The sequence below is a fragment of the Aplidium turbinatum genome, chromosome 3 (assembly GCF_918807975.1).
Source record: "Aplidium turbinatum chromosome 3, kaAplTurb1.1, whole genome shotgun sequence".
Classification (NCBI taxonomy): Eukaryota; Metazoa; Chordata; class Ascidiacea; order Aplousobranchia; family Polyclinidae; genus Aplidium; species Aplidium turbinatum.
This window is the reverse complement of record NC_137474.1, coordinates 15,435,763-15,459,138: the sequence shown is the minus strand read 5'-3', so window position 1 is coordinate 15,459,138 and position 23,376 is coordinate 15,435,763. Positions and strand designations below refer to the sequence as shown.

Here is a 23,376-nt window from a genome sequence, read left to right as displayed (position 1 = left end):
TTTCACAATGCAGACCACGTTTGAAAGCATTAATGAAATTGTTTCCTTGCTTGCAAATAGATCAAGCAGTTGCGACATAGTTGCAAATTGGACAGAATGCTCTATCTTTGTATCTATCGTATTCTAGCTATGGGAATTTGCTCTCCCATGATTTTTGATAGCTTCTCCCTTCAATAGCGATTATGCTGCTCGTGCTCGGTTCTTCCACCTTCCTGATCGTACGATTTTTGATAGCTTCTTCCTTCAATAGCGATTATCCTGCTCGTGCTCGGTTCTTCCACCTTCCTGATTGTACGATTTTTGATAGCTTCTTCCTTCAATAGTGATTATCCTGCTCGGTTCTTCCACCTTCCTGATCGTGCTAACGCCTTTTGGCAGTGGCACACTATTGTTTCGTTCAGGCGTTTGGTCGCTTTCATGCTGGCTGAAAACCCTAACTAGACGCAACAAAAAATGACTCAATGGAGGGCTGCAATCTTGAACGCTTTTTCGGTGGCATCTTTAAGCTGAATAAAACTGGAATGTCGGCAAAAACTTTTACTGGACGATTTTTCGTTATTTTTTCTATGGTGTAACAAGCAACTCCTATGTCAGACCAATAAATTCCCGCCTCAGACTTTTACAGGACGACTTTTCGTAATTTTTTCTATGAGATAATTTTATTTCCAAGTATTTTATAGCTGGCATAATTTATAGCGATATTATGAGCAGTTTAAAATTTTCAAAAAAGATTTTTGAGGGAGGCAATGGAAAGATCGTATTTTATTGATTAATAAATTCCATTACAAACCTAACAAATGTAACAATGACTTATGACAAGTAACAAATAAAACGATCGCAACAACAACAAGGAAAAAACTCGTAGCCACGTGTTGCGTAATCTTCACGTAGCTTGCTTGATGTGACGCGAGTATCATGCTTGTGACAAAAACAATCATTTAATTTTTCTTCGCAATACTGTATTGGTTTACCTCTTGCTTTACGTTGACTTGAAGCGAAAACCAATGATCAAAAAAAATTTAAACGTCCGTTCAAATTACATTTATTTGCAGTGAGTAATGTAACCTAAACGGGGTGGCTGCCACCCCGCCACAGCGGATACGGGGTTTCCCATTATTGCTTCCCAATAATGGTTTTCTTTAAGTTACTGATGATCAGAAGCACATTGTGTTTTCAAAGGATGTGATTTAACCTGATTCTTGCAATACATTGCAGATTGAAAAATTGTATAAGCAAACCATTTTCAGTAGGCTAAATCTGTTTGCTATGCTTCCTTAACAATTGTTGGCCTGAATTCAGCAAAGTGGCTACTGCATTTTGAATTGTGCGAAATCTTGTACTGACCTTTATCATGGTAAGTTACGTTCAGAAATTAATGAAGTGATGTATTGGCACGTTTTACTTGCATATGTAAAAAAGCCACTTTCAGATGTGAAATTTTGATTAGCTTGAAGCAAACTTAGTCTAATATAAATTCAGTAGGAAAGATGCCCCTCCAGCGAATAACTGCTTGTTGAGCTTAGGGTTGCATTGTTTTATTTGAAGTGCCTCGTGAATTTTGGTTTCAATTTCTTATGATTGTTGTTTTACTGCGGCTCGACTAAACCACAAATCTCAGCACAGCTATTAACTTGAGTATAAACAGGAAAATATACAGCTCTTTCTGCTTTACAAATTCACTGTTGTGTCGTAAAAACATGAAGTAATGACTGCGATTATTCTGGTTTACAGCTGTGATGGTGTAGGTGTCAATTGTATTTCTTTCAAGATGTGATTGTTGTCATTATTCTATGACATGATTGTTAGGGTGCATCAAGCCCCCCTCATAAAAAAATTTTCTCATGGCAGTATATTAAAGTTGTGCTATCTCTGGGAAAAATCAATTGTGTAAAATATTACCAAATTTGGATGAACTCTACCGGGTCCACATCGAGCTTGAAACAACGAGAAATAGGGTCATTTCACATGAAAACAGGCAATATAAAGATATCTCGAATATGATACCTCTCAGATTTGGTGAAAAGTTGTCATAATATGCCTTAGACTACCAAATGAAAGAATCCCAAGTTTTAGATCAATATCTCAAAGGGTTTGTCCATGGCGGTCATTTAAATTTCGAGAACCACCCTCGTTTTTGACTTGTGGGGGTAGCGTATAGCAAATTTTGCTATTTTCAGTGCACCACAACTTCTATTGCAAAACGTAATTTGGAAAACTAATAATGCTATGCTAGGTCATTATAAACTATAGGCTACTATACAATTCAACAATAAAAAACAACATTTCTGAATGCATGGGTAGGCCTATTAGGTGGGTCACTAAAATCCTAATATTTTGCCCCGTAAAGGTGTTTCTTTTCAATTTTTGAATGCTTCTGACATCCAAACCAATCAGAATATTTTTTTAAAACATGATTATTTGTAATTCCGTACTTGGAAACTTTGTTTCTGTCAAATCAAGTTTGAGGGTTGTGGTGCCATTAACAGAGATCTTTTGAGGATCTGAAAACCCTATCAGGCAGAAATGGCCCTTTTTAGAGCTCTAAATAACCATGTGGGCATTTTATAGTCATATGGTCGTCCAACTGCTTGTTGTAGAGTAACACAAGACTAAAGTATTTTATTCACTGCTGGACGATCATGGACACTTTCATCCTTGTCACCCAACATTACAAGGAACACATCTACATGATGAGCAAGATATGCATTTCTTTGAAGATCCTTAGCCTATTAGAAACCTCCTGAACATTATGTCTTGAAAACCACATCGCTCGTTCAACAATATTAAAAAGTTTGTTGCTCCATCAATAGACCTAATCTTGTTTGATTTGAAACCAGCTGGAAAACAAACTTTATTGCATATTCTGCTAACGTAAGCAATTCAAAGCAAATGATGGGCTTTCTTGTGACGTATAAAAACAAAGTAGCCCAAGGCTAGGTTGGTGGTTGGTTTTGAATCTTTATCCTCGAACTAACAAAGCCCTGATAGGTTATTTCTGGTAGTTTCACATACTTGTAGAGGCTTTTGACGCAGAGCCGGTTACCGAGATTGACAAAGTGAAGTTTCCGATTATTGAAGTGTTGTTGCCGAGAAATAATTCCGGTGCCGCTGAATGGAGAGCAGTTATTAGAATGCGTTGCTCAAGCGCACACCTCGAAAGTCGAACCAGCACCGCTTGATCTTGAAGCTTCTTCGTTCGCGAAGTTACGCGCTAACCAACTGAGCTATCGGGGGGATTAAACCATTTACAGTGGTTGACGCTTGGGTGCCAACTAGGCTATTCTGTTTTTATACGTCACAAGAAAGCCCATCATTTGCTTTGAGTTGCCTACACTACTCACTAGCACAATATGGAATAAAGTTTGTTTTCCAGCTGGTTTCAAATCAAACAAGATTAGGTCTATTGATGATTCAAAGAACTTTTTAATATTGTTGAACGAGTGAAGTGGTTTTCAAGACATAATGTTCTGGAGGTTGCTATTAGGTTAAGGATCTTCAAAGAAATGCATATCTTGCTCATCATGTAGATGTGTTCCTTGTAATGTTGGGTGGCAAGGATGAAAGTGTCCATGATCGTCCAGCAGTGAATAAAATACTTTAGTCTTGTGTTACTCTACAACAAGCAGTTGGACGACCATATGACTATAAAATGCCCACATGGTTATTTAGAGCTCTAAAAAGGGCCATTTCTGCCTGATAGGGTTTTCAGATCCTCAAAAGATCTCTGTCAATGGCACCACAACCCTCAAACTTGATTTGACAGAAACAAAGTTTCCAAGTATTACAAATAATCATGTTTTATAAAAATATTCTGATTGGTTTGGATGTCAGAAGCATTCAAAAATTGAAAAAAACACCTTTATACGGGGCAAAATATTAGGATATTAGTGACCCACCTAATAGGCCTACCCATGCATTCAGAAATGTTGTTTTTTATTGTTGAATTGTATAGTAGCCTATAGTTTATAATGACGTAGCATAGCAATATTAGCTTTCCAAATTACGTTTTGCAATAGAAGTTGTGGTGCACTGAAAATAGCAAAATTTGCTATACGCTACCCCCACAAGTCAAAAACGAGGGTGGTTCTCGAAATTTAAATGACCGCCATGGACAAACCCTTTGAGATATTGATCTAAAACTTGGGATTCTTTCATTTGGTAGTCTAAGGCATATTATGACAACTTTTCACCAAATCTGAGAGGTATCATATTCGAGATATCTTTATATTGCCTGTTTTCATGTGAAATGACCCTATTTCTCGTTTTTTCAAGCTCGATGTGGACCCGGTAGAGTTCATCCAAATTTGGTAATATTTTACACAATTGATTTTTTCTAGAGGTAGCACAACTTTAATATACTGCCATGAGAAATTTTTTTCATGAGGGGGGCTTGATGCACCCTAATGATTGTGTTCTAAAGGGCTTTTGTGCAAACAATAAATGTATTATAACTGCTTGTCTGATTTTGATAAAATATAGTTTTCATTATTCCTTCTATTTAAAGTGAGTTACTTAGTGGTAAGGTGTTGCTACGTAGTAGGTACATTTTACATTATCAACATTTGTTGCAACATATCAGCAATTTAAAAAATAGAATTTTTACTCAAAACTACTCATGTATTTCCTCATTTCAGCTGCGAAGACAAGCCCGTGAACGAAGAGAGTACATTTACAGAAAATCAATAGAAGAAAAACAGAGAAGCATTGAAGAGAGAAAGAAAAGACTAAAACAAGCTCTAGATTGTAACTACTTTTATGTTGTGTTTTATGTTGTTGAACAAACTTTAATGATGTAAAAAGGTCTTCTTTCTGGCAGTCAGCACAAGCAATTGGCAAATCGCTCATCGTCCCCATGTTGCTTCGACGCTAGCCATTAAGACTTTCAATTCATGCTACAATCGGCTGCTGAACAACAACCTTTAAAGATATAGAATTCGCACACAATTTCTACAAACAATTTTAAACATTCTTGTCTTCAGCCAACACAGCGATACCCACTGAGGTGCGAAAGGATGCTTTAGCATTGCAAGCTAATCTTGAATTTGACGATGCTGGAGGTGAGGGGGTAAAGAGCCGCATGGATGACGAGTACAAATGGGTTGGAGTAGAAGATCCTAAAGTCATGATAACTACATCCCGTGATCCGGGAGCTAAACTGAAACAATTTGCAAAGGTGAATGTACAGTTGTATTTTTCTTTAAACACAATTTATCACTTTTCCTGTGAAATCTGACCTAATCTAAAAATCAATCATGTATTATATTATAATTTCAACTTTTAGATCTTTGCATTAACTTACGATGGCAGATCGAAAGCTCATTGTGTTGATATTTATTAACAGGAAATCAAGCTGCTTTTTCCTAATGCCCAGCGATTGAACCGGGGTAACCACGAAATGAAAGCATTAGTGACAGCATGCCGCGCAAACGATGTGACAGATTTCATAATCCTGCACGAACATAGAGGGAATCCTGGTATGCTCAGGCCGGTTTGCTATCTCCAGATTTCATTTTACACGAATGTGTTTGTAGTGCATGTTCAACATTACAAAATCTATGTGAAGAGAACAGCCGTTGTAGCGTATAGGATGAAACTTGTGGTTAAGCATACGAATATTAACTCATTTTTTCTAACAAAAATCTTTTTGCAAGTTTCTAGTTTCACGTTTTGCCATTTGCAAGTACGTATTAATCTGTAACTGCTGATAATTTTGTAGAGCTGCACCAAAAGTATGTTCTCAAAAGTTCGATTTATTGAAGATTTGTTTTCAACATATCTTTCCTTGGGCTAGTTATCATCTGCTGTGAGCTCAACATCACTCAGGTGAAATTATATTTGTCCAGACGGGATGATAATCTCTCATCTTCCATACGGGCCAACTGCCTACATCAACCTTTCTGGTTGCATCATGCGTCACGACATACCAGATGTTGGTACGATGTCCGAAGCTTTTCCTCATTTGATATTTCATAATTTTAAGTCCAGGCTTGGTGAAAGGGTAAGTCTTTTGGTTGGATTACGTTGCAGCCGATGTGAACCTCTTTTAACACAGTGCGATCGCTGTAAAATCTGTTATCTTTTTCTATGAAGAAGTCATACGAGAACGATCTATCATCAAAAACTGAAAAGGCCAAAATGTATAGTAAACTCATGCATGACTCATGTTGATCAAACGTTTTGAAAACCAAACTATTTTTATCTTCAGTGCTATATATATGTAGAACGATTCAATTCATGATTAAGTTTGATGTATCCTTCAGCATGGCTTGCATGTGTTCGATTTGAGTTATATTTTTAGAAGTAAAATTTGCATGTAGAATTGTAGATGAAACATGAACCACGTCCGTCGTCTATCTTAAAGTTCCCTCGACGGCAATCGGCATATTAAACTTTTAGTGTTAAAAAAGTATGTATTTTATTGTTTAAATCATTATTACACAAATCACCTAACCTTTGAAATATGAAAGCATATAATCTATTCTGTAAATAGATCGGTAGTTCATTGATGATGAAGGGGAGGGGTTAATTTTAATTTCAAGTTTAGCCCGAATTTTAGCATACAGCAGTACATTCTAACACCCCTGAAAAAAACCTGAAATTTCCGTCCAAAAATTGTGCGGCGAAAGATTCACAATACACTTCAATGTAGCAATTTAGTGCGGCAGCCTACTCTCTGCTCTTTTAATTAGTATTGATCGCATTTACCCATACGTTCTATTTGAATCTTTGGTAAATACACAAGATTGAAAAGTTTATTCACGAAGTTTTATTTTTGAATTTTGTATTGAGCTGGCTAAATTAGCAAATAAAATAAATGTAAGCCATAAGCATATCCAATTATCCATTTTGAAACTTTCTCAAGACTTTTTGCTCTTTTGTATACTGTAGTACATGAATAATTGAATATTTCTGAAGGCTTATATTATTTTTGTGCGAATAGGCTACATGTTTGATAAACTCAAATACACATTACTTTTTTTACCATTTATGGAAAGAGCATGTTAAAACCTTTCGTGTGATGCTTTAGTCGAAAAATTCCAAACATAGCCATTTTTTATAATCGGTCAAAGTTGCGTCACGGATGAGTGACTACAGGAACGTAAGCTTAAAAAGTGTGTGGAAAGTCACTCAGCCGTAGCCAAAGCTGTTTGAAATTGCATAGGACAATTATGATGCACTACCAACAAGTTGATTAAATTCCATATTTATAAGCTCAAAATTTTGTCTGTTAAAGCAATTTTTAAACTTGGATTTTTTTTTAAATTTTTTGTTTAAGTGTACACAAATATTCTCCATATTCAAAAGGCCATAACTTTATAATGACCCAATTTTTTTCAAATTTGTGGTCTTATTTTGCTCTGACAACTAAGTTCTACATCATCATCATCATCATTTTGTTCCTTCCTCGTATGGAGGGTTGGATACAATGCGCCATTGTTCTTGACCATGAGCTGTGCGTTGTTGATACTGCACATTCATAAGTTAATTTTGTCCATTTTGTGATGTTTGTTGTCCAAATCATTCTTGGTCTGCCTTTACTTCTTTTACCGTTTATCTTCCCTTCTATTAATGATCTTTGTAATGAATTTTGCCTTATTGTGTGTCCGAAATACTTCAATTTTCTTCTTTTGACTGTTTGTAAGAGCATTTTGCTTGAATTGAATTTGGAGAGTACTTCATCGTTAGTGATCTTTTGTTTCCATGAAATTTTTAACATTTGCCTGTATGTCCAGAGCTCGAAGGCATCGATCCGTTTCTCCATTTTTTGTGACATTGTCCAAGTTTCAGAATTGTATAATAGGGTCGACCAGATATAGCATTTTAAGATCCTGAGACGAGTTGATAAATTTAAACGTTGATTGGTTAAAATATTTTTCATTTTTCCAAATGTAGTTCTTGCAATTTCTATCCGTCTAAGAATTTCATGGTCACACCTCCCATTTTCAGTTATTAAATGACCAAGATATGAAAAAGATTTTACTTTTTGTATAATTTCATTGTCAATTATAATTTGGAGTACTGGAGTGTCTGGTGATTTTGAGATTATCATTGATTTGGTCTTTTTAGCGTTAATTTTCATATTAAATTCTTTACCAATTGAGTTAACATTGTCCAATATTTTTGAAGATCTTCTTGTGATTCAGCCAACAGAACAGTATCATCAGCATAGCGTAAATGTGTTATATTCAAGCCAACAACTTTTACTCCTTTCATATCATCAATGGGTCGAAAAATCATTTCTGTATATAAATTAAAAAGACATGGAGAAAGTACACATCCTTGGCGTACTCCACGCTTGATATCAATTCCTTTAGACAAATCTTTTTCCATTACGAATAAATGCTTTTTGATTCCAGTACAAATTGATAATAAAACGTATATAAGTCTTTGCCATTCATACCAATATTGGACAAACAATGAATCAGTTTCTCATGGTTAACTCTATCAAATGCTTTCTCATAATCAATAAAACATGCATATTAGAGTGGTTCAAAAAAACACAAATTTCTCAGAATCTTCCTCCACAAGGCTTAAAATGTGCCATTTGCCCATAGAAGTGCCCTTGCAAAAAATTAGACTGATTGGAGGTCGTTTGAAAGTCAATCAGATTTTCACTTTTTTACCACATGATGCATAAAACACCTTATTTTTCAATATTCTTCTGTTCAAAGATATTCAAAGGCAAAACTTGTAATACACAGTGCAAGGTGAATGGCAAAGGCCATCTACTCTCTAAAGATAATTTTGTTCCGGAACCAGTTCAAACTTACCATTAAAGAGATCACTGGTTTATCCCAGTTTTGTCTCTTTGTGGCTCTTGTTTATGCACGGTACTGGCACGAGGCTCCATTAGCTACAAGAGCTCCTAACAACGACTTGAAAGTTCTCGACTTCTTTCACCACTACCCAATATGTCATATCAAGAAAGCAGCTCTGAAGGCCCTCCATCGTCACTTGTGGTATTTTTCTGAGCATCTTGCGCTGTTTGAGGATAGCCAAAACAGCAATGGTGACAAACTTGGCACGACCACCACATCCAAAAATTCTGAAGCGGTTGGATGGGACAGGCTTCGACCATCAATCTCCAATAGTCATTTATAACAAGTCGGTCACTAAAGCTTTTTGATCTGCTGTGCACAAATGGTAACAAAGAAGCAGGAGCATTCCTTGCCAATTCCCCCATGCCCATACCTCTGGGCATCAGACCCAGCATACCATAAATTTAAAGCCGGTGTCAGTCTCCTGAAAGTGGTTAATGACGCAGCCGAGCGAGGAATTGCACTAATTCAGTCCTACAATTCAGCTGTAACCAAAGATGAGACTCAGAACAGTACCTACTGCAGTTAGTAAGCACCCACAGGAAAAGGTTTCCGGTGCCAACCAAAGCAACCCTCATTCTCAACAAAGCCTGAAATGAGACTGTGATGAAAACAATGGCCGAATGTCATATCTGATTTAACACCACAGTCCTTGATGCTAACATTGTATTTTAATTCATTTATCGTGGACGTGATATTGATGTCTCTTGTGACAAATAAAAAATTGTATTATGTTTAAACTTATTTAACCTATGAAAATGATTGGTGAGACTACTGCCGGTTTCGAGTGAACATTTTTCAATAATAATGGTAGTTGCCGATAGTATAGTATGGATATAAGACTTTTGCTTTGTTGGGTGTTAAGTTAATAAATGCTGTTTACATACACACTAAGTTTAATTCTGCATCATATATAAGTCTAGCTCATTCTCTGCTGTGGTTTTCGAGATAATAGGAGGCATGCCTCCCTCTGTAAGTCTTGCACACAATGTCTTGCACACAATATCAATAATTTTTTGCAAGGGCACTTCTATTGGGAAATGGCACATTTTAAGCCTTGTGGAGAAAGATTCCGAGAAACTTGTATTTTTTTGAACCACTCTAATGCATATACATCTTTATTTACTGCATTGTAACTCTCACAAATTGTTCTGAAGTTAAGTATACCCTCTCGTGTTCCTTTACCAGTTATAAATCCACTTTGAGTCATGCTAACCTCATTCTCAATAGATTTTCGATTTCTTAATAAAATTATTCTCAACAAAATTTTTAGTATATACATGACTGATCAAACTTAAATGTTCTAAAGTCACTGCAGTTCTTTGCTTTGGATTTCTTTGGTAGTCTGACAAAAACAGTTTCATTCATTTCTTTAGGTATAAATCCAGTCATATATATTTCATTACATAATTTGTGTATGCGTTTTAAACTTATGCCATTGAGTGCTTTTAGCATTTCTGGATAAATGTTATCCTTTCCTGCAGCTTTATTACATTTCAGATCTTGAATGGCTTTCTCAACTTCAGATATCAATATTTCTTCTTTATTATTGGTAATTTCAGGCATACATGTTCTATCATCATCATATAATTCTGTTACATACTCTTCCCATCTACTCTTTATATCCTCTTCCTGAAATAACATTTTTCCTCCACTATCCATGATGCAGCTGTTTGCTTGTTCAACTTTCTTCAAACATGTTAGCTGTTTAACTTTATTGTGTAATTCAAGTGACTTATGAGATGCTTCTAGATGTTCTATTTCACTGCATTGATTTTCCCACCACCTTTGTTTAGCATCTTTGCATAATTGGGATATTTCCTTAATTAAAGCTTTATATTTCTTGTGATTATTGAATTTGTTTTTCTTTCTCTGTTGCATTAAGTCAAGTATCTTCTCAGTAATCCAAGGCTGTTTAATGTTTTTCCTCTTTGATGGTAAAATGTTGGCAGCTGCATCATTTAAGGTTTCTTTAATTTCATTCCAACTTCTATCTATAGCTTCTTGTGTAATTACTTGAGGAATTTCTGTTTGCTGTAATAATTCAAATTTATTGTTTACTGTAATACTGAATTTCTCTCGATATTGTTCATTTTTAAGCATGTTCATGTCCATATGTTCTGACATATTTGTTCTTTTCACTCTTTTTAGCTTTATTTGGATTTTCATAACAACTGGATTGTGGTCAGACATTATGTCACATCCTGGATACGTTTTAACTTGTCTTACTGCATTTCTGAACCTCTGGTTTATCATAACATAGTCAATTTGATTCCGAAATTGATAACCTGGACTTTGCTATGTATACAACCGCCTAGCAGGATGTTGAAAAAGAGTGTTCGCTATTACTAAATCATTAAGTTTACAAAATTCCAGCAACCTTCTTCCACGTTCATTTAAATTGCCAAATCCATAACGACCAGTTGTGGGATATTCATGATGATCACCCACAATTGCATTAAAATCGCCCATTACTATATTAACTTCTCCACTTTTGGTATATTTAAGTACATCCTTTATTGACTCATAAAACAACTCAATCTCTTCATCGGTATGCTCTTGGGTTGGTGCATAGATTTGTAATATATTTACATTAAATGGTGCTGCAGACAATTTAATCATCGTAACTCTGTTAGAAATTGGCCAAAATCCAATGACTGAGTTAGCTATTTCTTTTTTCATTATCATACCGACGCCGTACATATGCTGTTCTCCTGAATATACAAAAACAAATCTATCTTCTGTCACTTTACCATCACCTATCCATCTAGTTTCACTTATCCCAATTAAATCAAAGTTCATGACCGACATCTCTTGTTTTAAATTTTCGTATTGACCTGCTTTATAAAGGGTTCTTACATTCCATGTTCCTATTTTGAGTGCCCGTTTTCTAGTATTCAGCAGTCTACCATCAGACTTATGCCTTCCAGAGGGATTTGGGCATAAGCCATCATCACGAGCAGCTGTGCACATAGAAGAGGTTCCTCCTTCCCTGTAGCTTTTAGGGGACTTCACAGCAGGGGGCCCTGATCAGTCTCCATGACTCATTTTCGTTTTAATAGCTAGCATTGTTTACTATGGAATATATACTTGGTAAGGCTCCAATCTTTTCCAAGGTGACCAGCCACTGTACTCTAAACGTCAAAAGTGTGCCTAAACGGGTCACATCGTTTTGCTATCATGCCTTCCAAGCCATTGACTATTTATGGTTCTTCTGCCTTTTCAGCCATTCTAGACTTTATGCACTTAAAGGGATTGATTTCCCTACCATGTTAAAGCTGTTCTAACATGCGCCTCATTTAGTTTAGCCAGCATTATGCCGTTACCAGGGTGTGGCCGTTGGTGTGCATTACCAACTTCGTGGAGCCATAAATGAGACTTGGGGTTTATATGAAGGACCAATGTTACCATTACTCTCATATGAGAAAATGAAAAAACTAGAGGTGCTACCTTTCACACAAACCCCCATACACCCCAAGTTCTACAACAGTGTAAAATTTAATTAAAATCTGTGAGACGAGAGTGACAAAATTCTGGATGATTTCACAAAGAATAACCCTGGGCTTTTACCGATATACACTGTACAGGTTGACATAGGTTTTGGTCAATTTACAGCCGCTCGCTCAAATTTAACCAGTTTCATACACAAGGTTTGCATAAATAGTGTAGGCATATTTGTAATTTCGTGTTTTTTTTTTGTTAAAAGCAAAAACTCACTTGTTTTTGAAAGAAAACATGATAAGCTTAAAAAAAAATTAGGGTGGCATTTTTTCTGAACATTTTTGGGCCACGAAATCCAAGATGGCGTCCAAAATGGAGCACAACAATAATTATGCAATGTTTTCGCAAGTATATAGGCTACAATTGCAAATAAAATATCTGAATATATGTTGTCTGAGCCAGGAAATCTAATGGGATCATCGAATTTATGTTTCATATAAATGATATACATGTGCCAAATTTTAAAATGTTATTCAAAATACCCCCCGCGCACCCGAAACGTATGCTAAGCTACCTACGTAATTTTGTAATTTTACACAAAGGACTGTATTAACTTAAATGCATGCATTTTCACAAAGAATACGCAACTAGAAAGCCAATGAACTGATATAAATACAATGAAACTTGAATTAATGTTCGATCCTTTAAGTCTTATTACACGCGAAAGATGTAAGAAGTCTTAGGCCTTCTGATTAAATGGCAGTTATCGTTAACAACCGACATCTACGGAATTTATAATATTTATTGAATGTCAAAGAAAGCAATTCATCTTCAAATTTTCAGTCTTCATTTATCACTGGTTGGATAGTTTTGTTTTTACAGCTGAGACCACAGCCACAGACTTCTGTAGGCTACATGGAATATTGTTCTTGTGGCAGCTGCACCTTCCTTCGCATCTACGTTTCCTTCGCATCTTCGCATCCAAGTCTTTGGTTCTGCCAGCAAATCTCCCAGTCATATCGGAACCAGTCAGAGCATGAAAACCTAGAAGTGCAGAAGCACACTTTGGTCCCAAGTTGTTGTATATGTTTCGCACACAAATGTCCCTCTTTAATCTGCCCTTTCCCGTAAGGAAAGTTTTAGACCCGGGTAAGTGTGGATACATGTAGATGAGCAACAACAAGATGTCCGAGTCTGGGGAACTGACAGCCAGTTCTGTTTCATTGGGAACAGTTAGAGCGCGCAGAACAATCAAAGTGTTTGCCTCTTCTTGGCTGTGAGTCAGGAGCGAGTCTGGAATATTAACATTGCCCTTGGTTTGTGTTTCCGATGTCACCAGTAGTTTTTTCAGTCTGTTGTTGGAGCTCTTGCTGTAATGTACAACCTTTTCAGCTAAATACTCGGTCAGTTCTCCTTTGGTGCGGATATCTGAGAGAAAGTCTTTCAGGGAAATATTCTGGATTAAAGTGTTGTCTTTCACGTGGTAATATATTGACTTTCCCTTGGTCCTCTTTGTCCGCATCTGTTGCTTGAGTGATGTTTCGATGTACCGGTCAAACACCAACCTGATCTCGTCATGCTATGTACCCATGTTACAAATTATCTGAAGAAAGGCTTCGGCAAAGTCTTAGCATGTTTTCATTTCTTCCGTTTTGGTAACTGCGTTTACCGTAGCCCTCCCATCAATGATGATCACTTGGTGAGTTGTCAGTTCATCTGGTAGGTCCACAGTGGCATATTCAACTGCTGTGTCTGTCATCTTTAAAAGTACTTGGAATTAACGGTTATCAGACCGCTGAGTAACAGTTACCTCATTCTTGTCAACTTGTACCCGTTGTCTGTTACTACCGGTATCCAGCAGCTTCTCAAGATTACTGAGTATTGATGCCTTATCATATGCCAGTAGGAGGGATCCATCTGAAGCAAACAGGGATCGGGGCACCACACCAAACTCATACGTTCCGATTCATTCCTTGAGGTCCATCTCCGGTCGACTTCTTGATATTACAATGAAACGCTGCAACAGTCCTCGCTCTTCTTTAATTTTGATTACCTTGTCTCCCATGCTGATTTTTGCAATTGCATTGGCACTTTCGAATATAGACAGTTTCTTTCTGGTCATTTTGTCCCACACGGAAAGTTTTCCTTCTACAAGACGTTCACTCGTTCAATGACGAAATTTTCGAAAATCTGTTGCCCAATCTCATCACGCCGAAGGATGTCGTTGGTAGCAGTTTCGTTCATAACTGCTTTGGTGAGCAAATTGTAAATTTCATCTTCGTCAGAGGATTCAAATGGGTTTCTATGCTCGTGAAATACTACGCTGAGTTTGATAGCATTTTGCGTTATTCGAGAGAGTTTTCCTCCTGTGAGCTCATGGTGTTGCGTTCTCTTTGCCTTGCTACCAGAGTAGTACTTTTTCTCAAAGTCATGCTGCAAATTTGAGAGTTTGGGTGCGATGAGAAAGTATTTGTCCAGTGACTTTTGATTCTGTGCAATTCCAACTATGCCTCCAATAACCTTGAGTTCACGATTTTCTTGTTCAATTCCGTGGTCTGCACGTATTGATGTGAATCCAGCAACACCTTTGGTTACGCAGAAATTCCCTTTCATGAACTCTGCCAAGATCTCTGGGTGCTCCTTTTCTGCTTGCTGCATTGTAGACATGTAAAGTGGTAAAAGGCGTGTATAATTTAAATGATCATGGGCAATAGTGGTTTATTTGTGCATCACATGTTATCATTAGACACTCTGGCTACTCGCAGACTGTTTGCTTCGCAGATCATCGCCAGAAACTATTTCTACATAAAAAGCAGCTACTATGAGTTCTTCAATTTATTGAAAAATTTTAACAGGCTGTTTCGCCCTTTACTCCAGCATCACTTCTTTGTTATTTTTATCCAGCAGCCTGAGTAAACCTGTAAAAACCGTTATACAAGCTTGGGTTCTCTCTGGTAGCCTACTGTCATTCATCTATGACGTCACAAATTATAAAAAACAGCTGATTAAAATGATTCAATAAGCTTGCTGTATGTGCGTCACAAAGTAACTTTGTTACAAAGTATTTACGTCATAAAGTACTTTTATAAATTTTTTACTGTTGATGAATGGGGCCAAAATTTCATTTTGGCCATTTTGATAGGGGATTTCTGGTCATTAGAGTGCACAGAAAAAATGCCACCCTAATTTTTTTTCATCTTTATAGTATCATCTGACAAAATCAAGAAAGTTTTTGCTTTTAACAAAAAAAAAAACACGAAACCTTTTTTCATGACAAATGTGCCTACACTAAAAATGTCACGCTTTTGCGCATGCGCGTAGTCATGCGCACAAATCAAAATGACCACTTTCTCGTGTTTTACGATGACAACTAGACTAGAAAAATGTTTACGGCAGTCTTGCAACACATGTTATGGTACAGTAGCAAATAATATTTGGGCTTTAAAAACCATAAACAAAAAGTGGCATCCATATATACGCGTTTAATTGCCTAATATTGTATCATACAATTAAACGCGCATACAAGGCAATTAAACGCGAAAAGTAATTTTTAAGGTAAGGGAGTTTTGGACGGAAATTTCATTTTCTTTTTCCAGAAACCTTAGAATGTCTTGTATTCTAAAACCCGGGCTAAAGTCGAATTAAAAAAAAAATGATTACCCCTACCCCCCCCCCCCCCTTCTATTGATAATCAGCAGATCGAGCGTTCTCATTCATGTGGTTGGAGCGTTCCCTTCCATTCGTTAGAGTCTTCTACAAGTCAGCAGTTGTGAACTGAGCAAACGGCAGTTGAGCAAGTCACAACTAAGCTAGCAACATTTCAGCGAGTGGCTGAAGTTGGCGAATGATAAAACTGAGCAAGTAACAACTGAACAAGCCGAAGCTTGGCATGTCACAAGTCAGCAAAATCAGATGACCAAGCAAGTTCGAACTGAGCAAGTAAATCTTATTTTCTGACTTGGCAAAAGTTGAGATGTACTTGCCGATTTGTCGCATGCCGAGTGGTCTGACGAGTGACGGCCGTTCGTTTCACCCCATACGACACCTTAAAGTCACCAGATTTTGTTTGACAGGTTAAAACAATACTTCAAGCGCTATTTCCAGTCCCAAAAGATGATTCGAAACGTGTCATAACTTTTGCTAACGAGGACGACTTCATATCGTTCCGACACCACACATACACCAAGAATGAAGTCAATAATATCGAGTTGAAAGAAGTCGGCCCGAGATTTCAAATGCGAAGTAAGATTTTTGTGCAATTTAATTTGTTGTCAATATGACATCAAGCAATCACAGTAGTGTCAATTAGGATGTTTTTCACATCCCAAAAAATGAATCGATATTATTTCCTGGTTACATCAAGGGTTAGAAAAGTGGTTCTTAAAGTGGGGTCCACAAAGCAATATTCTGGGACCGTAAAGCACTTTCGAAAAAATGCTGTAAGTTTTTCTTAAACTTTTAGACGTGCTTGCAATATCCAAGTAGCAAACTCTATCGTTTCTTTCTCTTGCGTCAGACAGTCGCCTTTCAGTTTCACGTTATCTTCATTACGGCAGATTGAGCAAACATGTTTTTTCAAAATAACTCCTTTTCTGTTGCAGTTATTGTTTCATATTGTATTGACAGTAAATAGGAAATCGTCCCTTCTGGTCATTTTGGCGCAAGTTCCAACTCTCTCGCTCTTACCATATTAGTGATATGGCCAAAATAGCAAAAATCCGCTAGTTAGCACATCAAGATAACGTCATTTTTTGAAAGCAGTGACGAAAATCCAGTCAGAAGTTGACCCGAACCTAATTTTCCTGAAAATTGGAATATGCTTTATTATCATTCTTGAAGACAGTTACCACAGGTTTCCATTCATGGAGATGAAGTTGGCTATTACTTTCCCAACCTACAGGATCTTCAAAAATGGTTTCATCCAGTGGCTCCGAGAGGGGGGAAGTCGGGCCAGTTTCCCCCCTAGCAAAACATTCTAAAGGAAAAACGAGTAGTTTTAAGCTGAAATGATTTCTGTATCACTGAACGGTTTCGATTGTATTGATAGTTTCAACTTGAAAACTGGTGCTGTTTTAGCTAAGCGGGAACTATTTTTGCTTCACAACTGAACCTTAACTTCAAAATCTGCGTTGGCCAGGCATAGGATGTTGTAATTGTTGTATCCAACATAAGTTATCCGGGAAAGTTAAAGGTATCAGTCGAAGCACGATTAAAGAAAGTAAATCCTGTATATTTTTTGTTTATGAATCATCATCATCATCAGTCATCATCTCCGCTTGCAGCAGATTGCTCATCAACAGGAGTTATTTGCTTCCAAGAGTGGCGATTTTGAGCCAGCTCGCCCAGTGTCGCCAAGTTGAGTCCGGTCCATGATTGGATGTTGTCTTGCCATCGTTTTGGTTGTCTGCCACGTTTTCTTTTTCCTTCTACTTTTCCTTCTGTGCAAACTTTGCTGATTCCGAATTGTGATCTTTTAGTGTGGCCGAACAGTTTTAAAACTTTTGATTTTATTATTGCTGCAATTGGATGTAATTTTCTCGTGTGGTCACTGGTCAAGTAGCCTTTTGTTGGTCATGCTTCTCATGATGTGATTTTGGAAGGTAGTGAGTTTTTTTCTTTATTTGAGTTTTTTGTTTATGGATGTTGTTGCTTAGGCTAAATCTAGTTGGAATTCATAATGTTGCCTACAGACAGCGTTGTTCAAATGTCTTATCATTTTTGGAGTAATTGATTATTATCTGTAAGCTTGTGGCATCTTTAAAGTTATAGCCCAGTCAGAGGAAAAATTCTGAAAAATCTAAAGAAAGCTGTCCTATCATCTTGCAAAGAAAATTGACTTCGAGAGGGTAATCAAGGCGTGGTGCAGTCAAACCCAATGTTTTACATTACCCTTTTGAAATTGAAGCTCTAAAGACGTTTCTTAAATGCATCAAGTTGGAACCAACAAGAGCTTGATCGGAAGCTGAGTCAATGCTATAGTAGCCTACAACTAGCAGTTTTAAATTTGTGACTGCTTTGCATTATGTGGATTGCGGTCCTCAACAAGAATCACTGATGAATTTAATGAAATTAAAGGAAGATGTAATCTAAGTAAGAGAAAGCTGAGAAGAGTAGGCTACCACTCGCAAGCTAAAGTTGCAGTGGCAATTATAAATTTAAATGAAAATGATTTTCTTTTCCTGAGGACAGAACGCTTTTATAACTCCACTTAACTAGCTGAATCATTCGAAGGAAATGTATTCTACCGTACATTGCAAAGGATTCGATAGTTGTTGGAATTGACAAATGTATCAACAAACTCAAACTTATCGTCGATGAGTTTGAAGTTTCATGAAAATTTCATCGTATGTCTGCTGTGCAGTTGCGGGCATGTGGACAAATTTAAACCATTTGCAGGCTACAACAATGACATTTTTCAAGACATTTTGGATGAGTTGGTACTTTTGACAGAAAGCCACACAGCAAACTTCAGCTGCAAACCAGAACGAATCACCCCATAATCTCTACACAAGGAATCATTGGTTGCAACTTTCGAAAGGTTTTTCCAAATAGTTTTGTTATGAATTTTTTTATGTTTCGGTAGCTACCTCCAACGGTTGCGCTTTGAGAACGTGGTTTTAGCGATTACTGTCGGCAGCAGTGGCCGAGTGGTTGGCGCGTTGGGCTTGCAGTCGAGAGCCTGCATGTTCGACTCCAGCCACCCGCACTTGCTGTTGTTTCTCTGGGCAAGAAACTTTACGATAATTGCCTCTACCCAGTGATCAATTTCGAGTAATGGGTAGTACCAAATTTAAGTTATAAGTAGAGTAGACAACCGGAAACAGACATTGCAGTCGGCTGCAGCGTGGGTCAGGTGTACGTCGGAAGGCGTACACCGATGCATAGCGCTCAAGTCCGCTTTCCAGCAATGCAGGATAAAGATAATAAAACAAACAAAACACATTACTGGAACTGAAATTTGTAAAGAATTGTTTGCGCTCCAGTAGGCCTATTATTATTATTATTTATTTGCGTCAGACAAAGTTGTCCATATCCAAAACAACGAAATAACACACAAACTGCAAATGCACAAAGGTCACAGAGAGCTACTTTGGATGCCGTCGGTTTAAAAGCTCACTAAATGGGCTATGTACTGTTACAAATTTAAATACAATGAGCGTTGAAAGAATTGAAAGTATTCAGAACGATAAAAACAATCAGATGACATCAGGTCTGATATAAAGCGATTTGAGGAGTGAATGCAACGGTTGATAAACGAAAACATGTTTTTCCTCAATAAAGCATCAAACGTTGTTATATTATACATTACTTGATATTCACGGGCACTGACATAACGAGGCAAGTTGTGCAATATTCTATGACTCAAAACCGATTGAAAAGCCTAATTATAGGCTACATGTTGTGCATCAATTCAGACGTCGCAAAATTTGATCATTTGATGCTGTGATCCGTAATTTTGCATTGCAAAAGTCCAGAAAGGGTTGAATTAAATCAGGGATGTCCAAAGTCCGGCCTGCGGGTCAACTCCGGCCCACGAGACGTTTTTGTATGGCCCGCGCCTGTTGTTGTACAATTTGTTATTTTTGGCCTGCAGACACACAAAAATCATATAAATTCATCTTGCAGTTTTCTGAAAAATTATTGTGGCTGTTGGCCCGCGAACACTTATTGTCAAATCTGGCTCGCGTGGGAAAAAGTTTGGACACTCCTGAATTAAATGCTTGGTTGAACTATTTTCGTTGCCTGTAGGCCTATTGTGTGTTTACAAAGCTTTCTAGACAAAATAGTTTGCCTTAATGGCATTTTTGCTGCAAGTGTAATCCAGTGATTATTGATGATTTTTACATTGAACGAAGTTCTTTTCATGCTGAGGAAAGTAGGCTAATTTCAGCTTAACACGAACATGCAACGCAAGATACAAATTAGTTGTATATTTGCTAAAAAATATTATGGGGCCAATTTTTAGTGTTGTTTCCCGACCAGTGCTGACTTCTCTCGGAGGCCCTGGTTTCATCAACAACCCGTTTGGAACTAATGTTAACAATATTCCTTCGGAAGACAACTTAAATCAAGAACAGTCTGTTGGTTTGGTGAATGATATGAATGTAAAACCTATTTTCTGGGGGATGTGTTGCGACGTTTGGGTTGAAATTGGGAAGTCTTATCCTGATATCGCAAAAAAATGGCACTAGAATTGCTTATTCCATTTCCGACAACTTACGAATGTGAAACAATATTTTCAACTCTACTCTCTATCAAAACATAAGCTTAAAACAATTTAGATGTGATGCATGATGTGGTCACACAACCTAACGTAGAACAACTAATAACAGGTGCACTGCACCCACCTCATTGACGAGCGACGAGTGCATTTCTAATTGCATGTGACAAATAAATTAGACTATTTAGTATTTACGGTTTTTATGCAAATTTGCCTCAGTATTATGGTGATTACATTAAAAAAAGTGAGACATTAAAAAAATCGCTAGGAGACCATTGAATAATTTTTTTGAAAAAGTTTGAGGACCACGGGGTTCGAATATTCACGTTTGTTTGTATTTATCAAGGTATCACACAAATAACATTCACAGTAATAAAATATATATCGATACGATTGACTCAATTGAAATGTGTTTATGAATAAAATCTATTAGTTCAGCAATTTTTTTTACAGTTTACGAAATAAAGTTGGGAACCGTGGACGAAGCGGAATCTGCCGATGTCGAATGGCGACTCCATTCTTTCATGAACACTGCCAAGAAACGAAGATACTTGTAAAGTATTCTGCAAGGATCTACTTTTGATCCACCAACGCTCTTGTTGCTACTAACGTGCACAGTTGAACCTTACGGTTATTTGTGTGATCATTTGTCTGAATGGGTTCATCTATGCATCACAGAGATGTCGTTTTGCTTTCCATATTGCTGAGTGAGGTAGCCCACTAGTTGCTGACTCAAGTCTAAAATAAAGTGTGGAATAACACTTGATTCCAGCTTACGAGGCAGTGTAATGCCGCTCATTAACACCGCGCCTCTTCCTAACGAAACATTGCTCCAGGAACGAATCTAGGTCGGGCTCTTCAACTGACGAACACGTTATAACAGAAACTGCAAGAACAAGCAACGATGTTCATTGTCAAGAATGCAGCAGTTAAGTTTAGAAAGAAACCAACAATGGTATTTTTGGGTTGCTAAGAAACAAATAAATTTAGTCGGCGAACAGTACTTACAATATTATGTACATTATGAAGGGAATTAAGTCATATTGTACATAAGTAAAACGGAGTGACAAACGCCAGGGAGAGATTCTTGAGAGGCAGGCCACAAAATTGCCCTATAACGGATCAAAATGATAGGCTACCTACAGTCACTAACTCATCAATTAAAGTGCATAAGTATCAAGTAATAAAAGCTGGTGCTAGAGAGAAGCCCACTTACCAATCTATAGGATGCTCTGCCTGATAATTATATATTTAAAAAAATGTAGGCTACGACGATAGGCCTATAAGATATGTACCACGATACACAACAAAATAATTTGGACTCGTAGCCTACATTTTCTTGCAATGTTAAGACAGATATTTGGCGACATATGCATGTAGGCTACAGTAAGCAGCCTACCAGAAGAAATCATGTGGCTGCTATACCTAAAGCAATTCTCAGCAGAAAAGTGTAGGCTACAACGATGTTGTGAAAAAACCGAGGAACAAGCTTTTGTTTCCCATTTATTCGAAAACGCAGCATCTCCATTCTAACAAATCAAAGGCATAAAAAACATTAAATTTATGTCTCTGTCTACTCTTGTCGGCTGCATAGCCGAGACTGAGAGCCATGGTTCGACGAATAACAGCAGGTTCAACACCGCTGAAGAGCATGTGTCTTTGGCAAAACGCTTAAAGGCGTGCCGTCGATTGCGGAGTGGCGCCCTTTCGACTGTAACCGTTGATTTCTCATGATTATGAGCAGCAAGCTGCTTTAGAGAGAAATGCCTACGGCTCTTTTTGATTTGATTGACTCATTAAATACAACACCCCCATTCCTTCCAGTGCTGCAGTGGAGAGACTTTGTTGGAAAACATGGGCTAGTGACTCTCATTTTGAAATGCTCGTGTTTTTGAAAGATGCGTAACAACAAATTTCCCTTAGAATGTGCTTTCTATAACGACATTAAAATGACAGTGTAAACGAATGATAACATTCGTTTTTAAGTTCACTTTTGCCTCACTCGAGACTTAAAGAGTGTTTCCTACTGTCATTTTAGACAAAAGTAGCGGTAGCGCGCTATTTTTGTAAATTGGTAACGGTAGCGCGCGCTATTGGTCCAAGTAGCGGGTAGCGCGCTACTTTAAAAGTAGTGGGTGCCCACCTTACCATACCAACTTTTTCTAACTGAAATACTTTAAAATATTATATGATGGTGTTGCGATCGCTATTGTTTTCAGAGAAGTTAGGTTAAAAAGTCGTTTTTGCAGTGTTATACAGGCAGAATTTGCTAAAAAGACTTGTTGATTTTGTTGAAGGGCAGCTGGAAGCGTGACGTCAAAGGCAACTGAAATCAAACACTGCAAAATATCTTTGTTTGCGCAATATGTTGAGTAATCTAAATTCTTTGACTTAAGAAATGTCCTTGTGTAAAAAAATGATTTAATAAATTACATTCAGGAATGGTTGTTACTGGTACCTAACGTAGTGCAAGGTAACCGAACAATGGAACATTTTGATATTAAGCAAATTACGGAATGAAAAGCATGCCGGAATTACTAATAAATACGAAAAATAGAGGTTTGTATGGTTACAACTGATCAAGCATGATCAATCTGTTAAAGAAGAAGACATCTTTTCAACTTTTTTTTTGAAAAAAAACAAAAAAAACTTTATATGAGGATATTACTCTGAGGTGGTGAAAGAATAAACTCTCGGCCACAGAAGCTCAACTAAAAAAATATTAAGCGATTATCATATCTGACAATTTAAGAAGGTAGGCTATATGTAAAACTTAGCTTGGGCTCTACAATTTCTTTAAGAAAGCATCTACGATGAATTACTCTTCATTTGTTTATCCTTCCATAGCAACTGTAACCAGATGAGCTGTTTATTTAAGATAATGTTATCAGAGGC

The 23,376-nt window shown here is 37.2% G+C and overlaps 1 protein-coding gene across 1 annotated transcript; it reads left to right on the top strand.

Annotated features, from left to right (window-relative positions):
• The first annotated feature begins 1,213 nt into the window (after nucleotides 1–1,213).
• Nucleotides 1,214–22,915, top strand: LOC145766941 (U3 small nucleolar ribonucleoprotein IMP4-like). The gene is made up of 7 exons (XM_082578652.1): nucleotides 1,214–1,354; nucleotides 4,635–4,743; nucleotides 4,980–5,173; nucleotides 5,342–5,474; nucleotides 5,844–5,998; nucleotides 16,334–16,502; nucleotides 20,935–22,915. The coding sequence occupies exons 1-7, from the start codon at nucleotides 1,352–1,354 to the stop codon at nucleotides 21,036–21,038; spliced, it is 867 nt and encodes a 288-aa protein (XP_082434778.1). The 5' UTR covers nucleotides 1,214–1,351; the 3' UTR covers nucleotides 21,039–22,915.
• Nucleotides 22,916–23,376: the final 461 nt, after the last annotated feature.